Source organism: Parambassis ranga, chromosome 15, assembly GCF_900634625.1.
Source record: "Parambassis ranga chromosome 15, fParRan2.1, whole genome shotgun sequence".
In the NCBI taxonomy this organism is placed as follows: domain Eukaryota; kingdom Metazoa; phylum Chordata; class Actinopteri; family Ambassidae; genus Parambassis; species Parambassis ranga.
The window spans coordinates 19271648-19290096 of record NC_041035.1 but is presented as its reverse complement, the minus strand read 5'-3'; the positions used below and the strand labels follow the sequence as shown (position 1 = coordinate 19290096).

The 18449-nt window shown below is 45.4% G+C and overlaps 3 protein-coding genes across 3 annotated transcripts; 1 reads left to right on the top strand and 2 right to left on the bottom strand.

Annotated features, from left to right (window-relative positions):
• Positions 1-64: 64 nt before the first annotated feature.
• mcmbp (minichromosome maintenance complex binding protein) lies at positions 65-5678 on the bottom strand. Its single transcript, XM_028423321.1, has 16 exons — positions 5518-5678; positions 4972-5063; positions 4722-4862; positions 4555-4596; positions 4379-4468; positions 4145-4274; positions 3923-4068; positions 3738-3835; positions 3481-3653; positions 2351-2474; positions 2147-2264; positions 1884-2049; positions 1624-1757; positions 722-889; positions 433-521; positions 65-269 (listed from the first exon to the last, which is right to left on the bottom strand). The coding sequence occupies exons 1-16, from the start codon at positions 5573-5575 to the stop codon at positions 143-145; spliced, it is 1896 nt and encodes a 631-aa protein (XP_028279122.1). The 5' UTR covers positions 5576-5678; the 3' UTR covers positions 65-142.
• Positions 5679-6068: 390 nt separating this feature from the next.
• sec23ip (SEC23 interacting protein) lies at positions 6069-11989 on the top strand. Its single transcript, XM_028423177.1, has 17 exons — positions 6069-6306; positions 6714-7207; positions 7288-7495; positions 7593-7786; positions 7867-7956; positions 8037-8157; positions 8252-8341; positions 8432-8573; positions 8945-9153; positions 9252-9349; positions 9465-9635; positions 9743-10006; positions 10079-10234; positions 10604-10706; positions 11084-11269; positions 11344-11506; positions 11587-11989. Exons 1-17 carry the CDS (start codon positions 6174-6176, stop codon positions 11666-11668), a joined length of 2904 nt encoding a protein of 967 aa, XP_028278978.1. The 5' UTR covers positions 6069-6173; the 3' UTR covers positions 11669-11989.
• On the bottom strand, positions 11826-17154 carry csgalnact2 (chondroitin sulfate N-acetylgalactosaminyltransferase 2). The gene is made up of 8 exons (XM_028423178.1): positions 17026-17154; positions 14952-15778; positions 14654-14870; positions 14458-14559; positions 14202-14380; positions 14022-14116; positions 13859-13940; positions 11826-13774 (listed from the first exon to the last, which is right to left on the bottom strand). The coding sequence occupies exons 2-8, from the start codon at positions 15601-15603 to the stop codon at positions 13482-13484; spliced, it is 1620 nt and encodes a 539-aa protein (XP_028278979.1). The 5' UTR covers positions 15604-15778; positions 17026-17154; the 3' UTR covers positions 11826-13481.
• Positions 17155-18449: the final 1295 nt, after the last annotated feature.

The following is an 18449-nucleotide window of genomic DNA, read 5'->3' as shown; positions in this document are numbered from 1 at the left end:
ACAAATATACCTAAATCTTATACACCACTCCATACAGAAAAAAAAACAAACGAACCCTAACCTATATGGCATGAGACATGTCTTTATTACAAATGGTTTTTATATATCAAAAAGAAAGCCATCTCACTGTGTCTGTGTGTGACTACGGCTCGTTGCTGTTGACACACTTGTGTTGCTCCATCCGGCTCCTCCGCTGCATCTCGATGTGTTTGGCTCTCAGCCAGCCGTCCCTGGACAGAGAGGTCTGTCCCAGGCTCAGAGACAGCAACCTGCAGGCAGTCACAGAAAGACACACAGCTGAGACACAAAGCTGGCTTCAATGAATGACAATGCATTTAAAACCCGAAGGGTGCGATCAATATTATTCTTAAAACATGAAAAGGAAATACAAACGAAGTGAAGGTTGATTATATACATTTAATCACAGCCTACCTCGCCACAACCAGCATCCTGTGGAGGTCCTCAGCTGTTATGCTCTGGGGGTCGTCCTTCCTCATATCTACAAAGTCGTCTTCAACCGACTGGGGACACCAGACAAAGGACAACTTTATTTATACGGCACTTTTTACGATCAAAATGGTCTCTTTACAGAAACCCAGAGCCTGACCCTCAAGCAAGCAGACGGTGGCAGGAAAAGGTCCCTTTTAAAACAAAGAAACCTTGAGCAGGACCTGGTTCATAAGGGATCGCGCTAGGATCAATAAATGGCCTGCTCACTTACCTTCGTCACTTCATCAGAGATGCTGTAGTCCAGCTGCCGAGCCACGCTCAGGTAGATTCTGAACTTGTTCAGCTGTGACGAGGTCTGCGGGTGCATGTGGATACTGCTGAGGTACTCCTCCAGGTGGGTCGGAGCGACCTGAGGCTGTAGGTGTATCCGACAGTCAGACTGTGGAGACAATCAGGAAGAGAAATATTGACCCAGTCCACAACTTCTGTGGTATTACACAAATCAGAACTCATGTAACACCCACCCCTGTACTTGATATGCCACCCTCAGACTACAGCCTTTTCCTGAAGATGGAGCTCAGTGTTTGCTTTGCTCCTGATTCTTGACTTGAACTGTTCAATAGAACACGTTTAAACACAGTTGTTGCTATGCAAAGTACTGTGTGCACCTCCAAACAGGAGCAAGGCCTTGGTGAGCTGACCGCGCCGCCCCCATCCAGCCAATTGAAGCTCAATGTATACACAGCCACCTCTAATCAATAGTGGCAAGTTGTTTACTGCATGCTGCCCTACACTGCAGGACTAATGGACGGCCGTGCCTGTCACCTCTCCCGGGATTGTTCCTGTGGCACACAGCTGCCACCATAGCAACCCGTTAGACCAACACACAGGAATAGCACACAGCACATTCCTCAAGCTGTTCACAGCTGAGCGAGACCTGAGCTAAAGCCGCCCGCTGAAGGGACTGTTCTGACTAACCAATGGCAGCTGAGAGGACAGGGTGACGCTGGCTGGAAACAACCTCCAGCGTCTGACACGGCTCTGTCTCAGGAGAGGTTGGAGGAAACCTAACCCCTCCCTGGCCGGGCCGGGGAGAGATCAGTGATGGATTGGCGGGGGATAGGGGGGAGTTTTCACTCTGTTGCTGCATGTCTTATCCCTCTTTGTCCTCACCGGCAGCAGCGAGCGGCCTTCTGACGTGACGAGCACGTTAATATTGCAGGGGAATTCCATCTGATGGTAGTTAAAGTCATAATCAACCTTCTGCCACGAGATCAGGTTCCCCAGGGCCGTGACGTTACGCACACCTACAGCACCAAACACAAACAGAGGAAAAGATCCACGCTGGTGAGAGATTACAGTGTCAGTGAAGGTATACATTGCAGAGTTTGCCCTCTCGGTTTCGCCCCCTTGTGGTGCCTAACAGGCCTCACCTGTTGTGTCCAGCTGTCCCTGCTCCAGCTGGGTTTCATCCAGGAAGAGGGAAGTGTTTCTGGCCAGCTGCAGGGCTCCACTCACGAGCCGGTTGGCCACATAGTCCTTCTTAGGCACCAACTGCATCTGATTCATGTTCTGGAGGCTCATGCCCAGGTAGTGCGACTGCAAGGCGGGGGCCGAACATTCAACAGTGTAAACAACCAGTAATAACTAAAAAAAATAAATGATGCAGAACACGTAGTCACTTCGACTGACTCACAGAAGGCACGAGCTGCTGGATGATCTGGTAGAGGCGCTCGGTGTACGAGGCGACGGTAGGACAGCCACTCAGGTTCAGGGTGAACTTGCCCAGTGGCAAAACATCCCGTCTGCTGTACCTGTGAGGGAAAACAGACCACACCTTTAAACAAGGAAACCTTTAAAGTTAATTTATGTGAACATCACACACTGAATTTGGACATACACGTTAGAAATGAGGTGCAGAATGAGGTACTCAGCAGCCAGAGCATCTCCCAGCAGGACATGGGTGAAGTATGTGAGCAGCTCCGCCCTGACGGATGCCATTTCGCTCAGGGTCGAAGATAAAACTGAGGAGGTGAACAAAGAATTTAAACAAAGTCCCCATGGCAACAGCAGGCATGTGGGCTTTAAAAAGGCCGACGGTAGAAAACACTCGCTGCAGCATTATTCCTCTGCTTTACAGGTCAAACTCAGACATAATGGGTCTCCACACAGCTGGAGGGCGACTAAATAAATGTGGAGTGGAACAGAGGTTCATGCTGCCTCTTTGCATTACATACTGTACAGCTGAAGGCTGCAAATATTCAACAATAACACCAAATTATCAGAGGCGCCCTGGTAAAATGAATCCTGTGTGAATAAAAAAAACATCAATTTTCAGTTTCTGCATGGTGCAACCTGTCAGCTCACATCTGTCTGAACTCAAACTACATATGAACAAAAATAAAAGTGCATAAGCATCATAATGCCGATGTTATCATCAGACTCTATGTTAGGCAAAATATGTGGTGGAACTTTACATATAAAGACAGATTTGCACAGGGTTAAAATCACAAACAATACAATTAGAAAAAAATCAGAGGTGACCTGATAAATCTCATCATGTTTGATCGATATGAATTATTTTTTATACTGATTCATTTAGTAAAAGGACGTTCCATGTATTAAACACCGCCTCATTTAGATATTTATTGATCTGTTTGCTGACATAACTATGATGACTAACAAATATCAACTCTTGCACATGTGAGATGAGTATAAATACTCTGAAGTGTCTGTTTTTCAGCCAGCTGAAATGTGTCAGAAGCTGCTGCCTTATTTGAATATTATGCAAATGAGATGAAGTGCAGCTGGCTCATTTACATCTGTGTGAAAACTCTGGTGAGGTTTTGTGGACCTGCTTTGTAAATATTTTCTCTGACTGTGGGACAAACGTCTACTCAAACATGAGCTTTAAGTGATTATATTTACAGCCACAGTTTCTCTCTATTACACACACACACACACACACACACACACACAGAGAAAGAAAGGGGAAAAAGAGAAACTTGCTTCTCTACGATTTGTCCTTACAGGCATTGTTGTCCTCCCGGGGTGCAGAGGGCAGTAGCGGGTGGTTGTGTGTCAGCGGCTTGGCGTAGAGCATGTGGAGGCGAGGAACAAGCGAGGCTGGCGGGCTGTGCACCCTCTGCTCCTCTGCTGTCTCCATGCAGTCTGCAGGGTCCAGGAAGGATGAGGAGGCGTCTCTGTGCGGAAATAAACGAGCAACAATTAGGCAGCTCATCACCACCGGAGGAACGAAAAGAATCAAATGAAACTCTGTGTCTTACTTCTCGTCTGCCAGAGCGCTGAGAGCAGGACTGACAGAGAGGATGCCGTAGACCTCCAGTGTGTCGTTCAGTTTGTAGCTGTCCCAGTCCTCGTACACCTGCCAACGACACACAACCTTGTAGAGCCTGACATAAACCAATAACTGCATAAGAGAAAGGGCTGCAGAGGCAGAGGCTTGACACACCTTGAGCAGGCAGGAGGGCCCTTTCTCTCCTGGCAGGGGGAAGTTGAGGTCGAGATGGGAGGCAGATGCGGTCTGGCTGGAAGGAGCTTCTGTCTCCTGCCGCTTACAGTCGCCATTGCCGTGCTGTTCAGTTGGACTATGAGAACCTGCAGCGAGGTTTAAATTTATTTTACCTTGTTAAATGAACTGGCACAAACAGTTCAGATCCTGTTCAGCTCATACTGGCATGCGAGTCCCTCTGCTTCTGCGGTTGGGTGTCCATGTCGTCGTCCTCCTCGTAGCTTCGCTTCTGTCGGCTTGGCACATACGAGGTGGAGGGGAGCACTCGTGCTTGGCTAGCACCGGCATAGCTGTGCAACAGCATTAAGGAAAACTACAGAGAAGCTAACACCTCCACACACTTTACATGCTTCATAAATGCTATGATATGTTGGATTTTTGATGAGATCAGGATATCTCTTTCACCCAGGGATTTTCTCCAGGGATTGGCACGCAGTAAAACGTCTGTCTTTCTGCAGTCACAGCGTTTCTGGAGTTAAAATCCACCTGTAAATAAAATACGTGGGACGTGGATGTTAATTTCTGAGCTGTAGTTGAATTGAGGCATTGAGACAAAACCGAGGAAGACTCACCACACATTCTGTCACGTCTTTGTACTTCCCACAGCGCAGCATCTGGAGATTTAAAAGCATCAAGATGATCATGTGACATTATCCAATGCAAAAAGCAACACTGTACACATGAGGACACAGGGACATGCAAATAGCTGCAGGGGAGAGGAGGAGGAGGAAGCACGTACTTTAGCCTTTGTGGATGGATCAGCAGCCTCATACACTCCCATGTAAAACTCCGGATCAAACATGTCCTGGATGAAACAGCGGAACTTCACCAGGCTGTTGGGCTTCAGGTAATGCAGGGGGACATCGTTCAGAGACGGGACCTGCATCAGTATGAGGACAGCTTGTCATTTACCAGGCGAGTGAGCTGAAACAGGTCGTGACACTGACATTTATTACTGTAAGCATCACTCTAATTTACAGCTGCATTACCAAGGAATGAGTGTCCTTCTCTTTCAGCTGATCTCTGAAAAATTCAACCACTTTCACCTCCCATCCAGAGTTTGGATTGTTTTGGGAAGCGGCTGTAATGGCAAGAATGGCAAATATAGAATAAGAATAAGAATACAGGGAATACATAGGATTCTATCATAAGATGCATTAAATGCTGTATACCGCTCTGCATTGACTCAGTATCATCACTTCTTTTACTGATTTTTTAACAAAAGCTGTGTCAAATATACAACAGCACTATAACTTAAAAAAGTGACCATTCATTACTACACAAAATGGGCATAAATGTAAAACTTCCAGTGCCTGTGAAGAAGTTGTTTTGCCCACACACTACCATGAACGTCTCACGTTGAGTATTTTTCAGTAACTTATTTAAAACCAAAGAAACTTTATCGAGTGATTAACTTGTGAGAAAAGGCAAAGCCACATGTGATGTGCAGAGTTGGCACGGTAGGTAGCCGCTTTAGCTAGCTAGCTAGGTTCATTCGCTAACGGTAGCTGTCAAAAAGAGTTCCGGAGTCTTACCGAACATCCCTTCAACGACACCCAGCGGGTTGTTTATCCAGTCGTGTGTGGAAGGCATCGTTAGCCACTAGCAAGAGACTATAAAAATGTTAAAGTAAAATCTCTGTGAAAACACTACTTTGTTGACTTCCCCCCCCTCACGCACACGGGATTGCAGAAGTCAGGGCGGGAAATTTGCGTCACCAGTAGTGGGTTGGTTTTGCCTACGGGGAGCATCCGGAGCACGGAGCTATCCATGGAATTCACTTTTCTTCTGTGAACTGGTCGTTTTGATTTTGACTTGAGGTCCAAGATTAAGTGATAAGCAAATGTAGAACCTCTAAATGAAATTACTTCTAATAAAAAGAGAGTTTTAATATGCTTGCTCCGTTGAAAGGATAACACATCGCAGTGTTATAGGTCTTCCTGGTCTGTAGGTGGCAGCAATGAGAGTGGGAGTTTGTTTTCGCTACAACCAATGAACTGCGGCCAGATGACCTGCGTGATTTTACGTAGATCTATAAACTATGTGACACGTCGTTCTACCGTGTTTAAAGTTTCCACAGATGTTTTGAAGATCAGTACAATCTGCCGGGGTAGTGAGGAATCCTGTTCGGATAGCTGAGCGTGTACTACTGCCTGTTCCGGTAGTGGCTACGTGTAATTCTGGGGAAAAAATGGCAGATAGAAAAAATAATAATGTTCCCAACAGCAGTGCTAATCTACTGTTCAGTGCCGGCCCAGAGTTCAGCTTCAACCTGCCTTTCATGCCAGTGAGTCAGGCCACCGGTCCGGCGGTGCTGTCAGGAGGTGAGACTGGGGAAAAGCCTAAACACTAGCGGGGTCGCTAGCAAGCTAAGTTAGCAAGCTAGCCGGGATCCTGTGCTGCTGTCAGCTGTTATTTAGCGTGAAAGAGACAGAAAGTGAAAGAAACCGTACCACGGAGTGTCGTGTCGCTTGTCAAACAGGCTTTTCTAATTGGCAGTGTTTTACTTTGATCTGACTGATGACTGCCTGGTGTTTTATTCACACCGGTCTGGAGGGTCACATCATCAAAACAATTGATTCAGCTTGTTGTATGATGAAGATATTTCTCTATTTTCTGATACTGCACAGTTTAACCTTTACAACATAATACTTAGCTTCACCTTGCTTATTAACCTACTGCACTTAAATGTGTGGTACACGGTTTAAATGTCATGTCTGATGTCCATTAGATGATTCCACTGATGTTGGTGAAGAGGACAGTTTTCTAGGTCAGACCTCTGGAAATGGACCGGCTCCTTCGACATACAGCTACTTCTCCAACCCCGTAACTACTAGTGACCCCTTCGCATCCATAGGCCAGTCACCATGCCCACCACCAGCACTGTCTGCAGCCCCGACAACAGTAGGACCGGTTTCTGTCCCCAGCAGCATCACCATGGGTCCACCCCCACAGATGAACCCTGCTCCTCCAGCGTTTGGAGGTGCAGTTTACCAGAGCCCCATGGGTCGTCACACTCCTCCTCCAACCACGGTGACCCCGCCACCTCCACAAATGCAGCCACAGAGTCATAACCCGTACCGACACACCCCCATCAGCAGCAGAGCCAGCCCTTATATTCCAGCTCCAGAGATCCTGCCACCAACACACACACCTCAGCAGAACCCCTACTCCGTCGGCTCTCCGCCACAGGCCTTCCCACCACCAGGACCCACATTTACAAAGGTAGATATAAGCTAGTAAATTATGTTTGATCAACCAGGCTCTCTCCGATAGTAAATACACCATACTTTTCTTTCTCTTAGCCTCCTCCCATGCATATGCAAGGGCCTCCGCCCCCACCCAGCACTGCCGGTGCCGTGGTTCCTACAGGCCCCATGATGTCCCCCAACTATAATGTCTATGAAGCTGTTCAGCCTCACTGGTTCTACTGCAAGCAGGTGGAGTCAAAGAGCGTGTGGCTGCCTTTCAGTATCATCGACTCGCTTCAGCTCGAGGAGACGTACAACTCCAGTACGACAGCATTCGGTTCATTCTGCACATTTTAGAAATGTCTTCTTTAACCACAGAGACCCTGTTATGATTTGCACTGTTGTTTGCGTTCCCCCAGTTCAACCAGACCCAGAGAACGTGATCGTGCGTACAGAGGGTGGGCGGTATGACGTGCAGCTGTACGACCGCATGCGTACTGCAGTGTTCTGGGAGGAGGAGCCTACAGAGGTCCGGCGCTGCTCCTGGTTCTACAAAGGGGACACAGATAGTCGCTTTGTTCCTTACTCTGAGGAGTTTAGTGAAAAGCTGGAGGTTTGTCTCGCTCCTACATCTGAGCACATGTAGTTGACCCAAGCAAGAGGAAGTTGTGAATTATAATGTGTTGATTTCAGGCGGAATATAAGAAAGCTGTGTCTACAAACCAGTGGCACCGCAGACTGGAGTTTCCCTCAGGAGAAACTATTGTCATGCACAATCCAAAGGTAGCGCCTTGTCTGGTTCAGTGGTGATCGGGTTAGTTTGCCATATCAGTTGATAAGGATTGATCCGTTTGCCTCTGCAGGTCATTGTGCAGTTCCAGCCCGCCTCCATGCCAGACGAGTGGGGCACAACTCAGGACGGCCAGACCAGACCCAGAGTGGTCAAGAGAGGGATCGATGATGACCATGACGAAGTCCCTGATGGTGGTGTAGCTCCTTTGTAGTCACAGTCCACCATTTTAATATAGATCAATTGTTAAATTCCACACTTCTATCCTATTGTGTGTGTTCTTCCCAGGTGAGCTTCCCACAGTGGACCATCTGGTCTTCATGGTTCACGGGATCGGCCCCGTGTGTGACCTGAGGTTTAGGAGCATGATCGAGTGTGGTGGGTGCTGTACAGTCACGCCGTGTAACCACTGCAGTGATGGTGCTTATATAAAGAAACTGTACAAACACAACACTCTTGTTCTTTCAGTGGACGACTTCCGTAGCGTGTCGCTGAAGCTGCTGAACAGTCACTTTAAGAAACCGCTGGATGAACACGCTATTAGCCGGGTGGAGTTCCTGCCTGTCCAGTGGCACAAGGCTCTGCATGGAGACGCCACAGGAGTGGACAGGTGAGGAAGGGACTCTAATGGACACCTGTTTGGTTAAATGATCCTGAGCTTCCTGTGTACTTCATGAAATTCATGTTTTATATTGTCAACAAATCCTGAATGGATTTTGCCTCTTCAGTCATGGATATATAGAGCATTTGTCGGTGACTATTTTTAGGTGCAGATTAAAGCTCATTTGCAGTGACTGTTTAGAGCAGCAGGATGGTGCTCGAAATAAACAGTGAGGATAGTAGTTAGAGACGTGTCACCTGCTGGAATAATGAGCAAGATCAGTTAAATCCTACTTTTGTGGTTATTCTTTACAGCAATGTCTAAAGAAGCTCCTCACACTCCTTCATTTACACACTTCATGGTTTTGTTTGTCTTTCTAGGAAGATAAAGAAGATTACCTTACCCAGCACTGGACGTTTACGTCACTTCACCAACGAGACTCTGTTAGATGTGCTTTTCTACAACAGTCCCACTTACTGCCAGACCATCATGGACACAGTTGCTCTAGAGATTAACCGACTTCATGCCCTGTTCCTGCAGAGGAACCCGGACTTCAAAGGTGGAATCTCACTGGCTGGACACAGCTTGGGTAATAACACAGCAGGTCTTTGTGCATCATTCAGCGCCTCTGGTTTGTGTTTTGTCATTTGTTTTTCAGCTCGGTTGTTTTTCTCTTTTTCACTGCAGGATCCCTGATCCTTTTTGATCTGCTTTCCAATCAGAAGAATGTCTCTCCTGGGCTGACGGTGCCGACAGTACCAGCTGCTAACGGAGACACCAAACAGGTGACCCAACGCTGCACTTCTCTCCCTCACTGCTGACTGACACGTGCATCATTAATGCTTCTAACACTGATGTATTTATGTTTGAAACAGCGTTAATAAGTGTTTATCATGTTAGGTGGCTGCCCCGGTCACACAGGGGAATAATGGTGTCACCCCTCCTGCTGTGGAGGAGCTGCCCAAAGAAGACGGAGAGGAGTTTGAAGACCTCGCTGCTGTGCTGCAACATCTGGGCCTGTCAGAGTACAAGAGCACCTTCGATGAGGAGAAGATTGACATCGAGTCTTTTGTAAGGCAGAATTTTCAAAGAACATCAGCGTGAAATGTTCAAAAACACCTGATAGAAGTTTGATTTCTCACATTAACTTTAATTGGTGCCGTTTTGTCTCTTATCAGCTCATGTGCACCATCGAGGACCTGAAAGAGATGGGGATCCCTCTGGGTCCTCGGAAGAAAATTGCTAAGTTTGTCAAGGAAAGAGTGAATAAGCAGGCTGCGCGTCAGGCAACCGAGGAGAAGAAAGCAGAGGTCAAAGCGGTCAGTCCGGCTGAAGCACCACCGGCTGCGGCAGAAGATCCAACCATGGCGAAGCTTCCAGCAGGAAGCACGTTTTCCTCTGTGCACGTCAACTACAATTATTTTGAAGTTGGCACCGGACAGGTAAACAAATCCGGCTTAACGACGTGAAACATGAATCTGAATTGCTTTTAATATCTGCGTTTCTCTCTGCAGGTGTCAGTGGTGTACCACACTCTGGACTTTGAGCCTGTCAACTTCTTTGCCCTGGGTTCTCCGATCGGGATGTTTCTGACGGTCCGAGGACTCGAGAAGATCGAGGAGACGTACCAGCTGCCCACATGCAAGGGGTTCTTCAATATTTATCATCCGGTATGTAGCTTCTCTAATAATTTACAGCTAATCGAACTACACAAGTACACTGAAAAACACTGGAAAATGTCTGTCTGGTTGCCCATACCTGATTTCAGTCTTCAGTTTAGTTGACATATCCACAGCTGATCAGTACACCAAGGCAAATACGTGTAGTTTTGTCCAAAGATCAGGTCAGCCAGTCCCAACTTCAGCCAGTCAGCTGCCCACATAAAGCCTGTAAAAGCTACAACTAACGTTAGCTGTAGATCTGGGAAGCACATGGCACAGTTACAGAATATAACTGATAACAGAACTCTTTTAAAGCGGCGTTTTCTCAGTTACTTTATGCATCAATTCCAATTCTTTACGTTTGAACGCTCTTTTCAGTTGGACCCCGTGGCCTACAGGATCGAGCCATTGATCCTGCCGGACCTGGACTTACAGCCTGTCCAAATCCCACATCACAAAGGAAGAAAGAGGCTTCATCTCGGTATGACAGCACTCACACATTATATAACAGATGATGCAACTGTTGACAGTTATAAGAGCCTGTAAGCCGTTGTGTAGAGTTACTGAATGCTCCGGCCTCTGGGTGGAGTCCCATAATGTCTGTGGCTGCCGCATACAAAGACTCCGTTCTTCAGCTGTTCTCCTGTGGTGCAATAAAAAGGCAACACAAACAGAGGAATGGGGTTCTCCTACCACACAGGAACTAGAATGTGTTTATTAGAGAACATGAAGTTTGATTCATTGTAAAGACAAAAAGATGTAAATCAATACAAACTGCAGGTTCCCTCTGCGCCTGCAGAACGTGTTCTTCTACAGCAGATTCAGCAGCGCCTCTCTCTCTCTCTCTCTGTGTTTCAGAGCTGAAGGAGAGTCTCACCAGAATGGGCTCTGACCTGAAGCAAGGTTTCATCAGCTCCCTGAGGAGTGCCTGGCAGACGCTCAACGAGTTCGCTCGTGCTCACACCTCGTCCGCACAGCTTCAAGCCCAGCTGGCCATTGTGGCCAATCAGATTGAAGAGGAGGAGAAGCAGCAGGTGGAGGAAGGTGAGTGGTGCCCTGATCTGTGGAGTTTTTTTCTGTGTTTGTGTGCAGTTTATAACTTAGTTCTGTTGTTCCAGAGCATAAAATTCCAGAGATCCCCGAGCCTCAAAAAGAAGAGGAGCCACAGGTGAAGATCGGGATGTTAAACGGAGGGAATCGCATCGACTACGTCCTGCAGGAGAAGCCCATCGAGAGCTTCAACGAGTACCTGTTCGCCCTGCAGAGCCATCTCTGCTACTGGTACAGTGGATACACAACATGAAGCCTACAGCTCAGAGGATCCTCAGTTCATAAAAATAAACACATTTTGTTTTTTTCAGGCAATCTGAAGACACAACTCTGCTTCTTCTCAAAGAGATCTACAGGACCGTGGGGATCCAGCCGGAGCAGGTGGCACATTAATACAGACCGCTCTCATTCGGTTTACTTCATGTTCTCCTGGAGTTTGATTATCCCTTTTTTCCTGTCATTGTAGTTTATTGTATACAGATGAATAATACATTGTATTATGCCATTTGTCTTAAATTAAGAAATATATGAATGGATGAGTAGACTGAAAGACATGTTTGATATTACATTTTTATAGCATAAATTATAGAACTTGTCCAGTTTAAAAAAAAAAGAAAAAAAAAAAAAAAGAAGTCGACTCGGATGAGACGCTAACATTCTGCAGCCTTCTGTAAGTTTTATTTCATGGCCAAAATAAATCATTACCTTACACAAGGATTGTTGTTTGAAACGTTGTGTACTGCTGAGAGGAAGACGTGTAACATTACTCCTGCAGCGTATGGAGGCTTCTATGCTATCTACAAAAAGCTGGAATATTAGCAAAAAAAAAAAAACAAACACTGAATAAAAATGATTACAGTACAGAATGAGAGTCAACAACAGCCGGATTTCATTGTGAGAATGATGAAGCTTTGACGTCCTCTCTCTCATTGAGACGGAATAAAGCTTCAAAACGTTTCAAATGAAGCATGTAGGCACGTACGACGAAAGTATTCATGTGTATGAAAAAAAGGGAATATTAGAAAAGTATTTACAAGAATATAACATTCATTCTCAGTCCAGTTGGTGGAATCGCAGTGCTGTGAGTGACGGATGACACGCGTCTGTTCATAATACTGGTCTGCACAGAGACCTGAAATCGTAGCGCTGCATGCTGCAAGCAGATCTTTGCTACTGGTGCGTTTGATTGACATGCTTCTCTGGTTAACATTGGAAGCAAAAAAAAACAAACAATCTACAATACGGTCCCTTTTAAAACCACACTGCCAGTCTGAGAAAACCGAAATGTTAAGACAACATGATGGCTTCAAGCTGCTTTAAGATCAAGACTTGTGTGGTTAAAACACATTTTTTTTACCTTCCATCGTGAGAAAAGTGCAATTTCTTATTGATCGTATTCTCAATAAATTATAAGACACATTACAATGTTATCTTGTTTCAATCAAAATGTCTAAAACAGCTGAAATGAAGTTAGAAAAAAAGTAGTTAAAGGTAAAGTAAGCCATTTTCAAACTGCGCTTTTGTCAGATTTAGTGAATAAATCTGTTTAAAAAAATGTGTTGGTCAACAGGCCTGGCTGTGCCAGTACTCAGCCGAGCAGCAGCAGGGTGGGTGAGAGTGAGCAATGAAGGACAAATAAGCAAAGTCTGAGAACAAGCTGAAGAAGAAGAAGCAGAAGAAGCCTCACCGGTCGTCATCTTGGCAAAGTCTCTGCATTTACTGGTGGTGACTAGAAGCCATCAGTTTATTTATGAGGCGTGTACCATGGTAGCTGCAGACATGACCCTGCCTCCACACTATTTAGGACAGTATACAGTGGTCTACATGTAAGCATCCAACATAAAAAGTGTGTTGTTAGCGGTTGTAGCAGGAAACTCTCAGGAATGGCTTACTCCACCTTTAAGCAGCTGACGGCAGGTTTGTTTCTAAGTTAATAGCTGCATGCTTATTGATTTAAATGAAAGATAAAATGTCCAGGAGGTACACTGTTTTCGTACATGTGTGTGTTCCTTCGGTCAGTTAAATATTGCTAATTGGATCATTTACTGCTGTAAGACTTGTACCATGTGGAACAGTTTCACATTGATCATTGTTGTACATTCATTCGTCTACAGCTGTGCGGTGAAATGCAGAAGGATCCGTGTAAACATCATGTCAGCTCCTCGCAGTCTTTACTTACGTGAGGAATGGTGTCGCAGAGGCGTCCTCAGTCCTCCGTTTTGCTCTGAGTCTTGAAGGCCTGCTTGCGTAGATGAGCTTCGATCTCCTCACGGAAGACCAGCATGCCCAGGTGGGAGTGGGAGGCCTCGTTCATGGCTTTGGACTGGATGCACATGCGGTACTGCTCCGGCGTCAGCTCGTCCGCGCACTGCTTCTCGTGCCACAGGTGGAACAGACCCGACACCGGCGTCCGGACCACAATCAGGTCACTTCGAAGGTACTTCCTGTATAGGTGGACGTCTTCCACACCCCAACCTTTGACCTCAAGATCAAACCCACCTGGAGGGGGCGCAATACATTGGTGAGAATTTAAAGGAAACTTTATCATCCTGCATATTATAAAACGAATGATCAGTGCTTTACCGATGTTTAGGAAATCTGAGCGGTATTGACACGTCATTCCAAACCCAAAGTCTCTCCAGAATCCAGCATCCTTTTTATGAATCTATTTAGAAAGAAGATACAAATCAACACCAACCTTTGTCTGAATTTAAAAATAAAATGGCGGCTGAAAGCAGCTCCTTACCAGCTGGAGTTCAATAGGTGGAGCCAGCTCCAAATTTCCATAGACAATGGCAGGATTGTACAGACTGAACACCACAGGATAGAAGACTTTCTTATCTACGACACAGAGCCACACAAAGTCACATTAAAGAAGAAGAAGAAAACCAGAAAGTCTGCCGATGTCATAAAGTGTGAAGCCTACTGGGAGCAGCGTGCAGGCGGCAGGTGTTCAGGAACTCCAGCGTAAAGTGGATGTCAACGTCACAAAAAAACATTAAGACGTCGCCTTTCTTCCACGCGTGAGCTCCGATATCCAAACCCCGACCACGGGAAAACTCCTCATCCACCGGGACCAGGGTGTAGTTGGAGAAGCTCTCCTCCCTGAGGAACAACACATGTTTTTCTGAATGTCACAGCTTTCAAATCGACACACGCAGAAAGTGCGTTTAGGGACAAACCTTGACATTTTTTCCAAAGATGACTTCACTTCCTGTAAGCCTTCCTGTCCAAAATACACCACTGTGAGGTGCACTCGTCTGTCTTGCTGTATGCACACCTCCCTAAAATGTGAAATATTCAAATGATTTACACTCTACGTGTCAGCTGAGGCCGAGCTGAGCATGCTGGGTCACGTCTGTGTGGCGTCATTCTCACCTGAAGTTTTGTAAGAACTGTGAGAAAGTTTCGACTCTGCCCGCCAGCGGCACGATGATGTTGATGATCAGTCCTGATGTTTCTACAGATGTGCTCCTGACTTTCATCAATGGACCAAAAGGTCTGAAGAGGGTGACGTGGCGGAAGCTGCTGGAATCCTCCTTGGTGAAGAAGAGCTCGTAAAGCGTCCCTTTGTCTCGCTCTGTCCTGTAGAGTCCTGCCAAAGTAAGACGATAAGAGAAACAGGTCAGTTACAGTCATTGTGTTTGAGGCTGTCCTGATGAGGGGCGGAGCCTACCTTCAGTGAAGTGGCCCTCTGTGTAGGTCTGCCTCTGCATGGGCATGTCATCCTCTACGCCGTCCTCCTCGTCAGGGTTGTTGATGATGTCCAGCGCGGCCTCGATGACCTCCACCAGTTCGTCCCTGCGGTCTTTGCGGACAGGTTTCTCCTCCGGGTGCCGCGTCAGTCCCATTTCCAGCTGATACACCTTGGAAGAGGTGAAGCTCTCGAAGGGCACCAGGGCGTACTCGCTTGGCAGGCGCGCCCCAGTGTTTACCTCAGCCTTGTCAATCTGGGAATGCAGGTACTCCAACAAATCCCCCGGCTCTTGATCCTTATTGTCGCCCAGACCCTGCACCCCTGGGAGCTCCTTCTTGTCTTGCAGGAGCTTTAACTTCTCACTCATTTCCTGAAGCTCCTGCTTGAGCTGAGCAATCTGGCGCTTGAGGCTGGCGGCGCGGTTCAGGTGGCGCTCCTCCTGTTCCTGCAGCAGCGCCTGGTAGTATTCCTTCCCATAGTTCTCTCCTACTATGCCAGGCAGCACCAGGCTGACGTCTGCTGGCGGAGTGCACTCCAGCAGGTAGGCGAAAAGCAGCAGCACCAGCAGCAGGAAGAGGCCCAGGAAGAGCCAGCGGACCCGACCCTGGAGTGGCAACCCCCGCCTGGGCATCACGCTACTGTAACAGCTAACAAGTCTGCATTCCCTTTCCCCTCTGCTCACATTACTAACAACACGCCTCTGCACACCATCCTGAAGATCTGCTCATTTCAGTGTGAAGACCGTCCTTCTTGGCTGCAGCAGTGTCTTCACACATGGGTCCGGTGTTAATCCATCTAATGATCATCTGTTTGAAAGCAGAATTTCACAATAAGAAAAATATTCAACTGCACCAGGAGCCACTGTGATATAAATCTAGATTAAAACACTGGGGATCAGCTGATATCACACTCTTGATATACCACTCTGTTACCATTCAACTTTTTATTATTAACCAGCTACAATTACACACAATCTATGGTTTTTCTCTGTAACAACATTTTAACAACAGAATCAACTGAGTTTTTACCTTTAAAGATTCAGTGTAATCCTGAACAGGGAGAGGAGGAATTAGCTAGCACACGGCGGCTAGCTCTGAGTCAAACAACAGCACAGACAAAACTGTTCAGAGAGCTTAAACAGCAAACCACTTCCGGCTTCACTCTTTCCTTTTCAGAATAAAAGCACCGTACTCCCCAGAGGAACAGAAAAGAAAACTTTTACTGTTTAAGGCTGTTTGCTGCATTTTTTTTTAGCAACGTACTGCCTGAAGAGTCAGATACAGCACCAGATCAGTAAAAAGTCAAAACTGTGCGCAGCCTTCGGGGGCTTTCACACCTCCTCCATTAAAAGTGGATTGTGAAGGTCACACAGCTCCAGTCCGGAAGTTCTGTCTTCACCCGTCCTCACAGGTGTAAATCAGTCTCTAAACAGAAACTAAACCTGAATGCAAAGACACAGAGCTAGAAAACACAAACGACTATAGACCCTATCTATCTGTCTGCCAAAAGGCCAAAAATGAATTTGGTCTGCTTGCTGCACTTCTTAAAATTCTGTGACAACAACAGTTCAGTTGCTGTTAAAAAAAAAGATATTTTTGGCTCTCCTCACTCAGCACTGTGGTTGAAGAGGAACTCACCGACACTTTAACCACAGCTTTGACATGCCCTTCTTATTATTTCAGACCAGCCTCCTCTCTTTTTAGCTGACAATGACAAAGCTACATAAGCTACATTTTTTTTGAAATATCAACAAACAAATGTTATCAACACTGTTTTAACAACAGTACCTATTCAGTTTAATTGTGTTATTCTACTTCCTGACAGTTCCTTTCTGACTCATGAAGGTCCTTAAAATAATATTAAAAACATTTATTTTAAAATATAGTATTGGCGAACAAATCACATACACTTATTCTGAAAAATCTAAACCGGAAATCGACTCGTTTATGCGGCTAGCTTAGCGCTAACAGAAGCTTCAATGCGATTTTGCTCATTTTTACGCCGGGTTTTGGAGCCTATTTATCAACTACGGGAGTTAAAAACACTTACTCACCTAATCGTGTCTCTGTCCATGTCTGTCTGCGCGTACAGCCCACGGGTTTGGTGTTAAACCCGCAGCAGGAGGCAGCTTGTCTTTACAAAATGCCACGGAGCAAAGAGAAAAGAGTGTGGGTCGTAGTCTACTTCCGGTCAACAACTAACCAATGGGAGCGCTGCTCGGAAGTGACGACATCAAACACGCTGATGTTTCTGGTTAACAACAATAACGGAAACGAACAGTAAAATAAAGACTTTAATGGGATTTTAACCCATAAAAACATTATGATTACAAATGTTTTGTGTATATTGTATGCATATTAATGTTACAAAATGTGAATAATAAATATTTTTATTATTAAATAATCATTTAAGCATCATATAATAGTTATTATTTTACATTTGTACCCAGATATAAACTAAAAAATGTAACTTAGGCTAATCATAAAAAAACCTACACTCTTCTGGTCTTTTTCTTCCTGTGTTGTCTCAAACAAACCTCTTATCTGCGATGACAAACATGCTGACGGCTCTAAATTGAATTACCACTGTAACTGGCAATATATTATTCATGTAATGTTCAAACATGTGATCTGTTATCACCAGGAAATGTTCCCATGTGGATCTATTTTCAGGCTGTCCTTTTATTCATTTCCTTTATTAATTCCTGTGGAGCACATGTCCCAGCAGCAGTGACGCAGAAACAGGTCGGCAGATATCACACCATCACACGGCTGCTTTAATCAATACTTTGGACACATTTCCTTTCAGATACTGATAGCTATGGTGTTTTAGTTGGAGCACGGACACACGGCTGGTCCTGAGCTGTGGAGATAAAGATTCAGACTTTACAATCAGTGCTGCAGAACATTGTCAAAAATCTTAAAAATAGAAGAGATGAAGTAGGGGTGATGGGTATCATGTCATTTTAATATGACAAAAACACAACAATCCTTCTTATTTTCATCTCAGGGGTCTGATCCCAGTGTATAACAAACAATAAATATACAATTTTACACCGGAATACAAATCTTTGCCTCAAAAATGTGAAAAATGAAAACAAATTTGGATTTTTTTTTAACATGAGGGGAGTGAAAATGGAAAATATGCACAGGATTAGTGCATTAGTGGTGTGGAGAAACACTTCCTGGGCCAAATTCATTCATAAGCATGTAACTAAAGTGCACTAAACTGTAATTATTGACATGAGGTGAGCAGACAAACTGCATATTTTTAAAGTTTATTATTAATTGGAACATAATGAAATAATAACATAACAATGATAAACATTTATTGACTTACATAATCATATTATTTCCACAAAGATTGCCATTACAGTGAATGTAGTCAGACACAGGACATGGTCACAATTTACATTAAGCCTGGTGTCCTCTCACTGGAGTAGCGCTCATGATATATTTTATGTAAAAAAAAAAAAAA

Coding starts and splice junctions, on each gene's coding strand:
- mcmbp (XM_028423321.1), bottom strand. CDS start 5,575: ATGCCTTCCACACACGACTGGATAAACAACCCGCTGGGTGTCGTTGAA. Junction 4,469..4,554: donor AAGACGTGACAGAATGTGTG/GTGAGTCTTCCT, acceptor TTTTATTTACAG/GTGGATTTTAACTCCAGAAA. Junction 2,050..2,146: donor TCCAGCAGCTCGTGCCTTCT/GTGAGTCAGTCG, acceptor CCCGCCTTGCAG/TCGCACTACCTGGGCATGAG.
- sec23ip (XM_028423177.1), top strand. CDS start 6,174: ATGGCAGATAGAAAAAATAATAATGTTCCCAACAGCAGTGCTAATCTA. Junction 6,307..6,713: donor TCCGGCGGTGCTGTCAGGAG/GTGAGACTGGGG, acceptor GATGTCCATTAG/ATGATTCCACTGATGTTGGT. Junction 8,158..8,251: donor CCATGACGAAGTCCCTGATG/GTGGTGTAGCTC, acceptor TGTTCTTCCCAG/GTGAGCTTCCCACAGTGGAC.
- csgalnact2 (XM_028423178.1), bottom strand. CDS start 15,603: ATGCCCAGGCGGGGGTTGCCACTCCAGGGTCGGGTCCGCTGGCTCTTC. Junction 13,941..14,021: donor CACCTATTGAACTCCAGCTG/GTAAGGAGCTGC, acceptor CTTTCTAAATAG/ATTCATAAAAAGGATGCTGG. Junction 13,775..13,858: donor CTCAGATTTCCTAAACATCG/GTAAAGCACTGA, acceptor CGCCCCCTCCAG/GTGGGTTTGATCTTGAGGTC.